At 31.3% G+C, this 17,230-nt stretch overlaps 1 protein-coding gene across 1 annotated transcript in view; it reads left to right on the top strand.

Moving 5' to 3' along the window:
- LOC129227917 (cell adhesion molecule 3-like) overlaps positions 1-16,438 on the top strand; it is a 98,704-nt gene extending 82,266 nt beyond the window's left edge. Inside the window, exons 3-6 of the mRNA XM_054862538.1 lie at positions 1,471-1,688; positions 3,608-3,743; positions 6,381-6,508; positions 16,045-16,438. Of these exons, the coding sequence (XP_054718513.1) occupies positions 1,471-1,688; positions 3,608-3,743; positions 6,381-6,508; positions 16,045-16,350 (788 nt within the window). The 3' untranslated portion in view covers positions 16,351-16,438. The remainder of the gene's footprint in view (positions 1-1,470; positions 1,689-3,607; positions 3,744-6,380; positions 6,509-16,044) is intronic.
- Positions 16,439-17,230: the final 792 nt, after the last annotated feature.

The following is a 17,230-nucleotide window of genomic DNA, read 5'->3' as shown; positions in this document are numbered from 1 at the left end:
TGCACAGTGGTAGAAATAATGAATGTTTTGACAAATTATTGTTCATCCTGTGGAGTTAATAGCATTCAGAATTATATCATCGTTACTTAGACTTCATATTCATCCTAATGTTTTCAAATACTTCTACATGTTATTGATATATTTTCTCTTGCATATATTTGCTAATTAAAAATAAATTACTGAAACATAATATGTACGTCTGTACAAATGATTGGTAAACTCGTTCGAGCAGAACCTGAGGTATGGATATTGTTTTTTTAAATAATTGTAGCAAAGGGGTAAAATACAGTAGTTCAACATATTTACTATGGCGCATTCCGGGAGACTTGATAGCAGAATGAAAAAAGAAGGTTGCTGTTTGGCGCCAATATCTGCCACTTTCATGAATTACTCATTTTATTTATTCTCAGGAACATTTTTATTATCTGATTGGCGCTGTTTTCGCTACCCCTTCGTCAATTAGACAACGGTATCGCCAAATGTCACGTTATTTAGTTTAAATTGTTCAATAACTCTTCAAATTTTATCTATTAATAGTTTTATTTCCCTATTCGTGCTTTCCACCTTATGATTATTGATGTTACAATTCTTTGTCATTATTTGAACAACTTATATTTATATTTATACATACTGTGTAAATTAATACCTTTGTGAGGAGAAGTAAACCGCAATCAACAACTTTTTGACGCACAAAATTAGCAGATTAGCTTTTTGGCTTTTACCGGATGTTTTTACATTCAAAAGCTCACTACTTCGCATTGAAAAAGGGGTTTCCTGCAACCTCAAAAAACGTGTCTGCAGTAATCTGCTAATTTTGTGTGTCAAAATGTTGTTGATCTTCACTTATGCATACTGTGTTTGATTAACTGCTTTATTCAACAGTAAAACATTTGTCGTGTTTTTTGTTCAGTTACTTATTTAAATTTTTTCCAAAAAATTTCTGCTGTATTCTTCTTTAAGTGTATAAAGTTTTAAACCATAACAATTTTTTCAAAGATCCGTCTCCAACGTGATACGAAAAATTCCCGATTTGAGACAGATCTTTCATTTTTTCTTTCGGACAATCAATTTTGCCAGCTAAGATAATTTTAAAGCACTTGTGAATTATAATCACTCTGCTGCGTTTATTATTATTCCATCTTTTATCTTTTATTGACTTTTTGTTTTGTTTAATTAATGAATGTTGTTTTTCATTTCTTATTCCCTGACAAACTTTTGCTGATCATTGTATTTAAATTAAATATAGTCTACAATCAATAAGAAAATGACATTTTAATTCTAGTGGCGTTTTTTGTATTAAATAAAAATGATCTGAGTCAATGATATCACCTTTTCTTATATCCTTCTCACAAACACATTGTGATAATTTAAGATGATAATTTATTTTACGATGTAATCTTTTCTGTACCATAAAAGTTGGTGCTATAATGCTTCAGTAATGATGGCCAATTTTTCTCCCCGCCACTTTAGCTCTGTCCATTATCACAGTTGCAATCAAGATCACTCGATTCGAAGTGCCATCTCTCGTCGTCCCGGGAAGTTCGGCGATTCTTACGTGCTCTTACGATTTGGGGAAAGAGAAATTGTACTCAGTAAAGTGGTACAAAGATAACGTAGAGTTTTTCAGGTTCTTTCCAAGCCTTTCACCCCAATACATGGCCTTTCCAGCGCCAGGATTGGACATTGATGTAAGTGCTTTCGTGCTTCTCACAAACAGTTTTCGGGCTCTTTGTGTATGAACTGAGGAGACGGTGCAATATTGAGATAAAGGAAATTGATGCAATATTGAGGTGACTCAAATATGTCTTCTCCGTGGGTGAAATGTTGGGGGACATATTTTTCACCTCGTTATTACCAGGGTTCGTTGATTTAAACCATGATTTAAATCAAGTGATTTTTTTTTAAAAATAATTGATTTAAATCAGTTGATTTGAATTAAGCGATTTTTAAAAGAAAATCATTAATTACAATCAGTTGATTTTATTTTTATAAATTAATTTTGCATTTTTTGAATGTATTGCTCTATATTTAACTACACTGCATTATACTATATCAATTTCAACAAGCAAAACTACATAGGTCTCTCTTTCTCTGTGTGTAACAGATTTGCACGCTTGCAATATTGCTTTTTCTCCAAAACTAAAGTTCAGATCAAAATAAAAATTTGCAGTTTTTCTTATACACCATGACTAATATAGTTAATAAAAAAAATGTTCAAGATTTTATTTTAAACTAAAAACGTACATGATGATTAAAACCTTATCTTTAAGCAAAGCATAAAACGAAATCACATCTTATTTAAGCATTATAACGCTTTAAATTTTTTTTAAAAAAATATTGAATAGTTATAGAATTTATCTTAATTTCAAAAGTAAGCTGAATAAATCATTTATTGTATGAAATATATTATGTTTATAAATATAAAGTTATTAATATCTTCAAATTTTAGAAGAATTTTTAAAAAATCTGATTTAAATTTTAAAAAATCCGACTTTTTTGATTTTTTGTAAAAATTTAAAAAATCACGAACCCTGGTTATAACATACCCTGGAAAAGCGAAACTTAATTTTTACTAAATGCAAACTAATGGGAGAAATGTAACACAGCGTAATCCAAATTTACCTTGAGTTAAATTTTCGCCTCAAACTTTACTAAAAATACATTACACAAATTATTATACATAGAACAATTTAAAAAAAAAAATAAATAAATAAAATAAATAAATAAATAAAATAAAATAAAATAAAAAATGCTTTTTATTAAAAAAATATTTAAATATTTTATTAAATGGAAGCAGCAGGAATTATGGTCTAAAAATGAATCAAACTCTACTTGCGCATTTCCTTAGTGGTTCAAATGAAAAACAAAAGCACAAATCACACATACTAAATTTTTTATTTGCGAGATTTCTAGAAATATCGTAAATAAAAGAAAATGGAAATTCTTTATTTTCTAAAATATCGCAAATCGTGGGGCACCTTCGGTAATATCGCTTCCACGGTATACCGAGGTGTTATATAAAGGGGTTATATTGCCTTTAGCATTCCAAAAAAAAAAAGTATTCTTAAACTCGAAATATCTTTGGAATGTTTGACTTGAACTACAAGTTTAAACTAATATGGATAAATTCTTCCTTGAGTTATATTTCGGAGAAGTAAATTTAAGCAAATTTAAATAAAAAGAAAAGAATATGAACACAATAAGAACAAGTTTTTCTTACTTTATTAACTGCTAATGACTGGTGTTAAAGCAGTGAAATACTTGCAACACGATATATATATTTTTTTCCAGTAGATCAACCACATGGGATTTATCTTGATTCCCGTTCCTATTCAATACAGTGTACGGAAGCCCCTTTCCCTCCCATGTAATTAGGCTGGAAAAAATGCTGCATTTTTATCAGTAAGTGAAAGCGTTTCAATAATGAGAAAAAAAGGGTGGATGAAACCTTCTATGATCCTCACATAACAGCATCTACACTTGTGTGTTTGATATTTACTCATTATATATGCTTTTAAAACATTCTAATACTAACTACAAATGAGAAAGTCAAAAAATTGAATAAGGTGAATATTTTTATGATTTGAAAAACTGTTTCATTTGATAGCTTTCAAGGTCCAGTCCAAACATTGTACATTTGCGGAACTTAACCCTCAAAAGTGAAGGGCAGTACACTTGCCAAGTTTCTGCAGATGAACCATATTTTGGATGTGTTCAAGTTCATAGAGACGTTGTGGTATATAGTAAGTATTGTTTTTTCTTGCAGTGATTCTATCGCAATAAAATAAATGCCTCAAGTTTCACTTTTAAAAGATTTTTTTAAATATATTTACCATGGACACTTACAATTTTATTCAGTTTTTTAGCTCAATAAAAATTTGTTTTTTTTTTTTCCTTTAAAACCAATTTTTGTTTCATCTTCCTTGTTAGATCGTATTTTTTTTTAATTTTAAATCTACTATTCTATATTGTTTATTTTTCTGAAGCGAAATCGTAGCCTCCCCTAAAAACCGATTTTTTATCCAATGTGAGTGCACGTTAGAGCAGCAGTTCTCAACCTTTTTAGTTGTGCGCCCCACTAGGTTTGTACAAAACACCATTGAGGCCCACTATCTCCTATATATTAATTGCACAGCCGAAATTCACTTTCTTGGGGGGAAGGGGGGAGCACCTGAAAGTGCGTTAACAACAAGAGTTCTGGAGATGTTATTTTCCTCCTCCCCTTATGCTGCACCACTGATATAAATAACGACAAATAACTACTATACAATTTAAAAAAAAATTTAAGAAATAAAATAATTTTATTAAATTCTCTAAGCTGGCATAGCTCTAAGGAAACTCAAGAACAAGTCATCAAAGTTAAAGCTCCAAGCAATTTTTGACGCTGTTTTTCCTCTGCGAGAGAGATGATATCTAGATTAAAATTGGCTCAAATAACTCTCACCTTTCAATGCATTTCTATATTATGTTTTTGAAAAAACTGCAATGAAAAGTCTCATTGAAATAGGTAGATGGTCGAAAAGTCTCTCAAGTGTATCCATTCACTGGTTAGTTATGCCAGTTCAGCAAAGGAGGAGCATTTTTAACTTGAAGCTAATGCTTGTTTCTTTGGCAATTGTCTTTAAAGGAGTTTCTGCTTAATTAGATTTCATCTTCAATTATAGAGGAAAGTTCCTAAGAAACATGAAACATTTTAATCTTAAAGTTCCTTATTGGCGGTAAGCAAGGGAGGGTTTTTGAATGACAATTGAATGAGTGAATTTTCCCAAAAAACGGAAATTAAGACTTCAAGACTCTTGGTTCTCGACCAGTGTCCACGGCCCAGTAACATGCTGATCGCGGCCTACTTGTGGGCCGCGGCCCATGGTTTGGGAAGTGAGAGTTGCGTTAGAGTGATTATTAAAATTAATGGACGTGTTTCTTTTACGATGTAACCTTCTAGTCTCTATGTCGTATGTAGGAAACACTAGAAAAAAATGCCGCTAAAATTATTAAAATGCATTAGTGTTGCACAATACTAGTTCATTTTTTTGATAGTAGATGCCAGTGATGAAATAAAGGTATTTCATTGACAAACTTTTATCCACAGCATGTTTACAGTCAAATGAAAATTGCATTTTTTGGGGTAAAAATTTATATGTACACGCAAAGGGAAGTTTCCCTATTTTATTTTATTTTACTTTATTTATTTATTTTTTCGTAGAATTTTTAAAAAATGCTATCAAATATTGTGTTTTTTCTGAGATTCTCAATTTTGAACTCAAATATATCTATTATATTAGTGTCGGTCCTCCAGAAGACATTACTTTTCTTTAAAATAACAATTAAGATAATTTTAAAATACTATTTTATAAGTTTAGAACCAATTAAAATAAATAATTTTTTAATTATTCATTCAAAATCGGTCTCGTTTAGAGGAGGATAACTTGTTTATTGCACTCGATCGTCAGTACTTGCAAGTGAATCCCAAGGTTAAATCTAAAATGTATTGGAGAGTTGTTTTTATGTCCTCCCGTTTGTTTCTAGTTACCTTATGATTTTTCTTCTTATTTTGTTTGCTAACTAATTACCGATTCAAAGTGTGTTTATTAACTGGGCTGTATTTATAGCTTGTAGAAACAATCATAGCTTTAACCGTTTAATTTGTTCTTTAAAAAAATTTTGGAGCAATTTTTTTAGGCTAACTGAATTCTGAACTAAAAATATTTTCGGTGAAATATTATCAAAAAGTTGGCAAAAACGATGAAAAAACAAACTTCGTACGAATTAACTTTAACATTTAAGTAGGCCACATTCAATACAGAAAAGGTTTTGAATTTTAAAGATTTTATTAAGTGTAGGTATTTGTAAATTTTCATTTAGATGTTAATTTTCATAAAATTGTACAATGCTCAGTAAGCATTGAATTTTATTTATCCCACTAATGTGGGAAAAATCTCTTGCATGAACTCAAAGGTTGCTATTGATAAAGCTTGAAATTAGAGCATTGTTTCTTGTTTCAACATTTGTCATGTTCTCATTAATATTTGCCTACTTATTTTGTTATACAACTGCTAGTTTTTCTTTTCAAAAGCAAATAAAAACGTAATGTTCTTCAATTGATTCGCCAAAAAAGTTTTCTTGTTACTTTTTTTTTTTGCTTCTGCTTTGTTAATTTTAAGAATTTCTCTTTAGTACTCAAAATTTTAAATTTCATCTTAAAATTGCTTTTAAAAACATCGCTAATAAAATGGGAAAATGAAAACTGAAATGATTTTTTTTTCATTTGTAAAATTTCAACTGAAATTTGATATAACTTGCTAATGCTTTCTAAATATCTGCCACATTTTCTTATTTTCCTACTTAACCCTTCTGATTGCATGATTCAATTTTTTTAATAGTTCCTCCCGAATCATCACCTAGAATTTATGGAGAAGTCACAGAATTTGGTGATAACCTGACGCTACACTGTGCATCCGCTAAATCTAAACCTGCAGCAAATCTAAGTTGGTACGTCAACGATGTTCTGGTAAGAAGTAAAACATAACAGTAATATTATGAATTTACTAGATATTATCTTTTACCTCTGTATAGCCATCACGCCTACGAAATCTAGTATTCCAAGTGAATTCCATGTTCTAGTTTTTTTATTCAAATTTAGAAATTTCAAAGTGACAATATTTTCCCATCTTTCTGCACAAATTGTGCAAACGCATATTAAGAGTTTTGGAAGTGCAACGAAGATACATGTATATAAAATCCCAAAGGTGTTTTTGCAAGTCTGCCATAACGTAATACTTCATCAAACATTAAAAGTTAGACACCCATCTAAAGATTTTTTCGTCGCTATCAGTGAAAAAAAAAGTTACATTTTTAATATTATTATTAAAAAAAAAAAAACTTTATAAACCGGATTTTTGAATTCCTTTTGTCTAGCACAAATGATTCGCCCAGGTCAGCAACTACTACTACTACTACTACTACTAATAATAATAATAATAGTAATAATATTAATAATAATAATAATAATGATGATGATAATGATAACAATGATGATAACAATAACAATAATAATAATAATTAATAATAATAATAATAATAATCCGCAAAATTACCGAGCATGATGTATCGTTAAAATACTTCTTGATTGATTAAATCTTCAAAAATTTCCCCGAAGGATCACCTGGAGCCTCCCATTTTTTGGGTATAATTCAAGCGCTAGACAAGCGACAGAACAGGTGTATCACACATTCTATCTATCGTTCATTTAGAAGAAGAGTGCCACAATACGAAGCAATGAAATTTTACTGGAGAAGCGTTTGATGTTTAACTCAAGCAGTTTGTATTAAGAAACGTTAGGTTTGCTGTGCTCTCCAGTAATTAATATAAGAACAAAAAAACTGTCATTATTTTTCAAAAAAGATAACGTCCTTTAAAGATTTTAAGCGAAAAAAAAAGAAAATTAAAAATTTCGTATTGGTAGCACTCTTTTTCCAAACGAGCGATGTCTGCGCAAATCTGTTTTGAGAAAAGGAAATACTTGTAAAATTGCATAAAATTGATTTAACATTCCCGAGTTTATTATCCCTTTTAGAGTAACTGCAAATAAAAAAATCAAGTGTTATATAAAAAAAACAATGATGAATTTAAAGAAACAAACATAAATTTAAAGCTACGAAGAATGAAGAGGACAAAGATCTACAAAAAACTTCAATACTACCCTAAAACGGTCCGTGTACATCTTTGATTCCATGTTCATCTTTGATTCAGAAATTTGAGGACTTTAGCACAATGATGGTTACACATCTCATCTTTCAAACGAACACTGTAAAAAAAAAATCGAAACCTTACTGGTTATTTCCGTGGAACGTCTCGGGATTTCACACGTTTTCACCTATTTCCGGGTAAAAACAAATATCTTCACAAAAAAGTTTCCTGCATCGCTACAAGTTGCACGCGTGAAGACTTTTCACTGTTGTGCAAAATATTTTTAGCAACCAGTTTAAAGATTGAATGAACGTGTTTATTAAGTGTATCGGCCTAGGATTGCATACGGTCTGTCCAGATTGACTAAGCTCTCAATGAGAGCAAAAAACTCAATGGATAGCTATAGCTTTGTAAGGCTGGAATTGCAGGCAAGAAATATGATTAGTTCCATCTTACATAGCTTTGGCCGTGGTCGCTCTGATTTTTATGGAGACTTCTTGGTAAATCAGGAAGGCTCTAATCAATAACATTAAACCTATTTTTCTAGAAGGTTCTAGAGTCATGAATAGCTTTAACAGGGGAGATTTCGCACTTCTGCAGAAAGTTTCAAGGTTAATTTCAGAAAGGTTACTGATTTCCAGGTGAAAACGTTCCTGGTTTTTCCAAGATATGTTACTGGAAGAAATTGGGCACGTCAGCTGCCTATTATTTTCCAGGAACGTTTCTGTATCGTTTTTACAGTGAAATGTTTTAAAAACATCTAGATTGGAAAGAATCGGAAGGGGAATTTTTTCTCCGTGGCTCAAAGTTGTACCCCTGTTGTACCCCTACGGGGTGCAACTGTGGGTCACCTCATTTAAACCTAGAAAACACATTGAAAACGTGATCTGGTCTTTTGCTGTCTGAGGTTACAAGTTGCTCTCTGCTTGAAACTGCATGAGGAATTTTTTATTCCATCACTTACCTTTGTTTTCATCTTTTTAAAGTTTAATCATCATTTGTAATCTCGAATGGTTAATAAAGCTCAGCATGGTAAATGCAGGTAACGTTCTTTCTTATCTGAATAAGTTTTGACATAGAAACATTTGAAAACTAGAAAAAAAATGAAAACTAAAAAAATCTCCCCAATTTCAGGCGAGGTACCTATACTCAGGTCTCAGAAAATACGTAGGTCTGACAACTTTTAAATGAGATCTACAAAAAATGAGAAAACTGAAATGTGAATACACATTTAACACTCCAAATCTCATTAAAATAAATAACTTTTAAAAAATTATCTCCGTTTATCTTTGGTCCGAATTTCAGTCAGCACCTTCTGCAAAAACTCCCATGAATACAGGCGATAGGGCGATCGCCAAGCTTTCTTCTGTCTTTTTTTGCCATGATATACAATAAACAGCACAAAATATGACAAAAGTATCCCTATAGAGAATAAAATGAAGCTTCAAGCCACTAAAAACCGTGAAAAAAAGGTGGCCAATTGTTGTACCCCAACATTCCCATTTTCGATAAATGTTCAGAGATTGTGAAAACTATGAAACATTTTAAGTCAAGAAACGGCTTAATTCATATATGACAAAATAATAAAGCAAATCTGAACTTGCCAGATCTTGGAAAACAGTATAAGTGGTCTGCTCCAATGAGACTTTTGGCTCTTCCACAAGTGAGTCGAATGACGCACTAAGAACAACTGAGTTATCTATGGTATACAACAACCACAGCAATCTTCGATAAAGCGTATTTAGCTGCCTAAATGGTTACACTACCTGGTGAATGTTTTGGAGCTCTACGTTCAAAAAAGCGACCACTTGAGAGCAAAACATCACCATGGCAAAAGTGGCCCATTGTTGTCACCTTGGTACAAAGTTGTACCATTTCGTGATATTTTCTCAATAAAACGATGAGAGAGGTAAGCAAAGGGAAAATCAGTTCCCTGCAATCAGGGCACCTAATTTACACATACAATAGCTACCCTAACCGCAGTGAGAAAAAATTATTATGTTTTTCTTTTTTTGAAACGTAATTTAACTTTTGCGTATAAATCGAAAAACTATGACGCTTGTATGTATGGTACAAGCTTTCATTGTGTTTCAATTGATTTTCAATATGTGTTTGAAAAATGTTCCCACTTTTAAAAAATACCCTGAATCTATTTGCAAAAGGTCCAATTAATTATTTAAAAAAAAGAATGAACTAATTTAGACTAATTGAACCAGCAGAGTTTCAACAGTGATACGAATCATTCCCTACAAAATTTATTAAGAAACCATGCATATGTTATCTAACCTCATTTGGTATTACACTACAAAAGTTATCCGACTACCACAAGATGTCTGCCTTCTCTCCTTTCATTCCACGCAACCTTTTAAATTCTAAAGAAACTACTTGAAATGCTTTGTTTTACTTTTCTTATGATTCAGTTCATTTTCCGGTGCCATCGAAAAAGAAATGTAGGGTAAAAAGTAAAACAAAATATAAGTGCGACGAGAAAAGTAATTTTTATGAAGTAGTCTCAGCAGGATGTTTCCTTAATTATTGACAAAGTTTCTTTCTATGAGCAGAGAAAAATAGTTGTGCAATAATGAGTTTATTTCCGTATAAAAATAATTTTACAGTCACGTCTATGTGTAAATGATATGAGAAAATATTCTTTTTGACGACTGCAGGCTTTCCTAAATTTTTGCTCTCCTCTTTTTTACTAGATATTCGTTTTAAATACTTTTACTATCGCAGTAGATATTTTTCTCTTTTAATCGACAATTATATAAACAACTACTAAAGTGCCTCATTTTTCATAAATGTGGAGAACAAGAGATTTGTAAAACTCTATATATATTGGTAAATAAACGAAAGTTTGATGCTTTGTTAAATGAAGTCAATTTTGTGCTCTTATAAAAAGAACACAGAGGTTTATAATGATGTTCGTTGGCTGAGCCGCGGAAATGTATTTCAAAGATTTGTTTGTAACTTGAAAAAAAGTTTCTAAAAAATGATGGAAAAACTGTCCAAACGATAATACTGTTAAAAAAACGTATAATTAATTCTGAAATCTGAAAAAAAAAAAATCTGTTGCACTTTTGGATGCTAGAAACCAGAAGAAGAAAAAGTTATTGATAAATTTATTTACGTATTTAATTCTTTAATCAAGGAATTTTCAGCGAGGTTTTTTTCTCAGTTCAACGAATTATCGGAAAAGCTCAAGTTTAATATGTACTACGATGTGATTTCATTATATAGGAGCCGGACAGAACGTTCAAAATCAAAACGTCAACACCCAAAAGGACCAATGGACCAAAGTTCCGAGGGACAGAACGTTCGGATGACATAACGTACAGTGGACATAAAGTCCGATGAACAAAACTTGTGCCAATTCGATTGGTTTGAAATTGAAGAATTTAGCATGCAACTGATTCATTATGCACTCAAACATTTATTGAAACAAGGAAAAAGTTGAAATTGATGCAAAAACAGAGTTATTAACAATCAATATTTGTAAAATTGCATGTGGCCAAACTTTTGCAAACATGGAATTCGATTCCAGACTCATTTAATAATTTGATGAAGCCGGCTCATGATATTTCAACCATATTTTCATCTACATTTTCCTTCGAGTCATTTCTTTCAGACATTAGTAGCATTTAAGACTTGCTTAGAAATCGTTTTGTAAATAACTCCCATTCAGCATGCATTTTAGCAAAAGAAAGATTTTACAATACTAACATAAGTCAGCTATTCAGCTACAGCAGAAGTCCAGTAATGTTGATTTGAGTTGTACTATTATTACTACTATCTAGTGTAAATTGCATTTTTTCGTACTATATAAACAGTTTTGAGAAACTAGTAAGATTCGGTTTTTTCCCCAATACTCAAAAGTCAAAATAATTGAACAGCACGTCTGAACTTCTTCAACTATTTCCGTAAAACAAAATGGCAGAATCACCCATAAAAGTGCATCTCTCCTGCTATATACCATATGCATATTTTGCTGTGACAATAAGGAGCTCAGCTGAGTTTGTTTGAATTTAAACCAAATACATTAGTCTCGATATCATACGTGCCAATTCTATCATATATCGATTAGTTTTATCCTGCTAGGTACAGGAGTATCAGAGACGTATTTCGCCATACGTGTTCTGTTTTCAATATCAAGTCACGTAGAAACAGAAAACTTCTTAAATATGCTGGGATTGTATGCAACTCTTATCTAATTGGAATTTATGTTAATGCTAAGAATAGGTAAACTCAATAGAACGAAAGTGAATTCAATCCTTTGGAGTGTTTTATCTTCTTAACCAAAGAGTTAGCTATTGTTGCACGATACAGTAAATTTTCGTTTTTTTTTTTTTTTTTTTGATCGTATGCCGCTGAAGAGATCTCAGAGTTATTTACGGTCCCGAAAAACGTACAGATAACACGTATATTATTTTCCGGTTTCTGTGTATTAACTTATTCTCTCTGTTCCTAACTTCTTAACTGTCCCCATTCGGTGAGGATCAATTAGAATAGAGATTTGAAATCTGCTTATAAGTTTCGATTAAAATAAACTTTCAAAAATAGTTGAACTTATTAGAGAGTTTAACCCACAGTTTAAAACTAAATTCAACTAGAGTTATTTACTGTGTGTGTGAAAACATTCTTTTAATAGGAAGAAAAATAAAATTCCTTTTTCCCCCTTAAATGCCAGAGACAATTGGAACAATAAGTCATTTTAAACCTTCAGAATATTCTAAAGCCTCAAAGGATTAATATTTAAATGTCATGATTAGTTATGCTATTAAATCAAAATAACTCCGATGACTACCAAAAGCCATGTTTTGCCTTTGAAAACTAATCGGATTTACGAGTCTTTCGTGGCTCCGTTACGCAGTTATTTTTAAAGACATATTTATTAAAACTTTTCTTGCCGTAACAATTATTTTCGGAAGCAAAGTGGAACACGTCAAACTTGAAGTCCAATCTCTGTGATAAAAAGTCTTTTTTCCACGATGAGTTAGTTTCTAGTATTTAAAAAACTGGTTTTGGATTAGGCACGCCTTAATACTAACCCTAGAGAAATGTTGCAATAGGCGTTTTTTTCGTGCTTTATTTTCAGCGGAAACCAAATTAGGAAACTGGGACATTAAAGCTAAAGTACAAAAGTTGACCGAACTGAAAAAAAATAGTTAATTAATAAATAAATTAATTAAAAATAAATAAATAAATAAATAAATAAAATGAAATAAAAACGAAAATTTTGCAGATACTTCGGTTTATCTTCCCACGGCAGAATAATAGTCAACAAAAATACACCACATTTCTTTGTTACTTACAGCAATATCATTTTTTAAGCAAAAATACAATAGATAATCAAACTGAAAAAATAAATAATTAATTAAAATAAAAAATTTGCAGATACTGCGTTTTATCTTCTCACAGCAGAATAATAGTCAACAAAAATGCATCACATTGCATTATTTTATGCTATTGTAATGTGATGCATTATTGAATGATTGCTATAAATTGCAAGATTGAGTTATGCCCTATTGTTTTCGCTTCCGGATGTCCGCAGGAATAATGGATAAAAATTAGGATATAAATGAATGTTCAAAAATATTTATCGATGAATTAATTAGCTTGTTTTATCTTAACTATTTTCCTCTGCTATTTAATTAAACTGTATACTATTACTTTTACTTCCAGATGGTCGTAGGAATAATTGATGAAAATTCGGCTGAAAATCAATTTTTATAATTGTCTATCAATGAAACAATTATCTTCTGCGATTTAAACAGCTGATTTTTGAACTTTAACTGAATTATGTCCTATCACTTTCACTTTCAGATGGATACAGAAATATTACATGAAAGTTAGGCTATAAATCAATTTCTCAATGTATTCATCAATGATTTTTTTAAGTTCTTTTGAAATATGTCCTGTAATTTTCATTTTCAGATGGACGCAAGAATCAATAAAACTTAGGATGTAACTCAATGTTCATAATTATCTATGTTTTTTTTTATAATAGCGTATGATATTTTAATCACAGAAGTTTTAACATGCTTAAACAATTGTATAAAATAACTATATCAGTAGTTGTAGTTTTACTTTCTTAATGCCGCCAACAAATTCATCCGGGCCTTTATAACGTGAAGCCATTTAATCATTCGATAAGTGTAGCGAGCAGTGCAATTATTTGCACAGTAACCATCTAAAGAGCTTACAAATCCTCTCAGACAATTTGCAGCTGAAATAGTCAAATCTGATGCCAATCTGCATATAATGCTAGCTTTATGTCTAATATTGAACATTCAGATTGAGTGAATACGGATGAATAATTGCTATATGTATGTAGTATAGTCTGTTACAAATATAATCAGAGTAAGAAAACGTTATGCTAAGTGAATTAGCTTTTAAACTTTTCGCTTTTTATCTATAAAAGAGACTGCTATAGAAGTATTTGCTCCTGTTTTGACAGAATCTGTAATGCATAGTGAAGTAGTATCTAATAAATTGAAACATGTGTAAAATTGTATGTGCATTTAGACAGCTTTTTACAATTCTTATGTATTGCAAAAGTATATGTAATTGATGATGATTGCATCATTGGTTACAAAATCCCGCTTCAGTTTGTACAGCTTTTAGTGCCACTACGTAGTCGCACAGTGTAAGAAATTTCATGTGAAATAATTTGCTCTAAATGTCAAAGAAATGGCTAAAGACGAGCACTTAAGCTGTCAAAGATTTGGACGACAACCCAGAGATAACTGATTATACTAGTTTTATTCCATTACTGCTCTAAGTCTGAGAGAAACAATAGTTCATAAGATGGGTCGGAATTTAATAAGAGAAATGTTAGGGAAAGAGAAGTCTTTAAGTTTCATCCAGATTCTTGGAAACAAAGCTTTAAATGTATTTTTGGATCTATAGCATTAGCGGATGAATTATAATTCATCCGTGAAAGAGAGAGGAGGCGGGGGGCGATTGCAGCATTCAGAAAGTTATCTAACGGATCTAATTTGGCACTTTTAGATTAAAAAAAAAATAAAGCTGTCATCTGATTACATTCAAGTAAGCAAAGCCTGTAAACAATTCTAGCAAACTATAGATATCCAACTGGGGTATTTTGTTTTATTCGTCATTTATTTCGCAAATGTATTAAATGATCAAATCACTCAGAAAACTTTAAATTGTTAGATAATTTTATTAAGGTTTTGTTTCAATTTAAAATAAATAATAAAAAAACATTTGTCATCATCACTTATTAATAAAAAATCTGAATATTAGGGTCGTAAATGTTGTGTTCTAAAACTGAACCAATCACTTTGCTTTCAAATGGACGCAGGTATGACCAAGTGAAAATCAGGATAAAAACAAATTTTCATTATAAGAAAACAGTAAAATAACGGAAACAATTGTAGCCAATGTCTTCTGAACTTAATTGAATTATGCCTTCACCTCCAGAAGGATGCAGCTATAAGGAAAGAATAGCATGCTGAAATTAATTATTTTTATAATTATTTAGCAATAAAACAATTAGTTTCTCTCTTTTAACTGCTGTTTTCCAATTTTAAATTGAATAATGTCCCATTACTTTTGCTTTCAGAGGGCCACAAGAATAATAGATAAAACTTAGGCTATAAATCAATGGTAAAAAATATTCATCAAAAAAAAATTTATTAGCTTCTTTGATTCTCACTATTCTCCTCTGCTATTTAACTGAACTAACTATGTACTATAATTTTCACTTACATAAGGACGCAGGAATAAAAGATGAAAATTAGGCTGAAAATCAATTTTCCTTACTATCCATCAATGAAACAATTATTTTCTGTGATTTAAACAGTTGATTTTTCAGTTTTAACTGAATTATGTCCTATTGCTTTCGTTTTTACATGGACTCAGGAATATTATATGAAAGTTAGGCTGTAAATCAATTTTCATATATGCATCAATGAATTTATTAGCTTCTTTTGAATTATGTCATATTCCTTTCAATTACAGATGGACGTAGGAATAACTGATAAAAATTTGGTTCAAAATCATTTTTCATAATTATCTATCTATAAAACTAATAGTTTCTATGATTTAAGCTTTTTTTTCTGAACTATGAGCTATGTCCTATTGATTTCACTTTCAGATGGAAGTAGGAATAGTTATCTAGCTATAAAACAACTAGTTTCTTCTAATTTAACAGCTGTATTCCAATCTTAAATAAAATTATGTAATATTCCTTTCCCTGTAATATGAACGCAGGAATATACAATGAAAATAAGGCTAACAACGAATGTTCATGAATATTTATTAATAAACGTATTAGCTTCTTTGACTGAAACTGTTCTCGTCTGCTACTTAATTAAATTGTGTTCCTTTCACTTTCAGATGGATGCAGGTACTCTTCTCACCTCCCAACAAATCGTCCGGCATCCGGATCATCTTGAATCCTCTTCAGCGTCACTGAACATTCCCCTTACGTCCGGGCGTCTACCCCCAGGGGACATTATCCGGCTATCGTGTGCAGCGTCAATAGCTGATGTCGTCCGGTCAGTTAGTGAGGAACTGCTAATTCAGAGACCCACTCCGGAAAAAGTGCTAGAATTAAAGAACTCTGCGATCGAGAGAAGCTCAAATTGGGAGAAAATTTCATTTTGCTTCGTTTTGTACTTCTTGATTGCGTGGAGAATGTGACCTTAGAAGAGTGTGCTATTTCATTCATTGTGAGATTTCATCATTGTTTTTCAGGCATTTCTTGCTCAAATAAAACATTTTCAAGATATTTTGTTCTGGCTGATTAATATGTTACACACAGCTTGGTACTGCAGATGTTTTTATGCTGATAAGCCAGTTCAAAGTTAAAACAATTTAAGAAGGAGAGACAGCTCTAAATGAACTTATTTTTAGTGTTTATATATCGCTCGTTTGGAAGAGTGCCACAATACGAAATTTTTAATTTTCTTTTTTCGCTGAAAGGCCTTCAAAGGATGGTCTCTTCTTTGGAAAATAATGATAGATTTTTGTTCTAATAACACTGGAGAGCACAGCAAACTTACTTTTCTTAATACAAATTGCCTGAAGAGTTCTACTTCAAACGCTTCTCCTGAAAAATTTCATTTTCTTGTATTGTGGCATTCTTCTTCCAAGTGAGCTATATGTTAGAACCAAAGTCCAAAATCGGGCAATGTCCGAAAAAAATGCTCATATCGCGAAATGATCACTAACAAAAGCGCCAAGTCCGAAATAGTGAATTATTTTGGAGTATGCGCACTTGAATTTCATTAATTCGCGATGTGACAAATCAGTAATTATCCATGTCCGACTTTACATTTGGCGTACGGTTGAAACACCTTCACATGGATAAATAAGTTAGATACAAGTCAGAAAACAACTGTTTTTGGCTCTAAATATTAGATTAAATAAAATAAATGAAATTAGTATCAATTAAACATCTTTACTAATAAAAAAGTTCAAAGTTTGTCTGGATATTTGTCCGATATCTGTCGGGACGTTTCTCTGTGACGCGCATAGCGCGAAACCCGTTCGACCGATTTTCATGAAATTTGGCACAAAA

Source organism: Uloborus diversus, chromosome 8 (assembly GCF_026930045.1).
Source record: "Uloborus diversus isolate 005 chromosome 8, Udiv.v.3.1, whole genome shotgun sequence".
NCBI classification, from domain to species: Eukaryota; Metazoa; Arthropoda; class Arachnida; order Araneae; family Uloboridae; genus Uloborus; species Uloborus diversus.
Note: the sequence above shows the minus strand (reverse complement) of the source record. Positions and strands in the feature narration are given on the sequence as shown.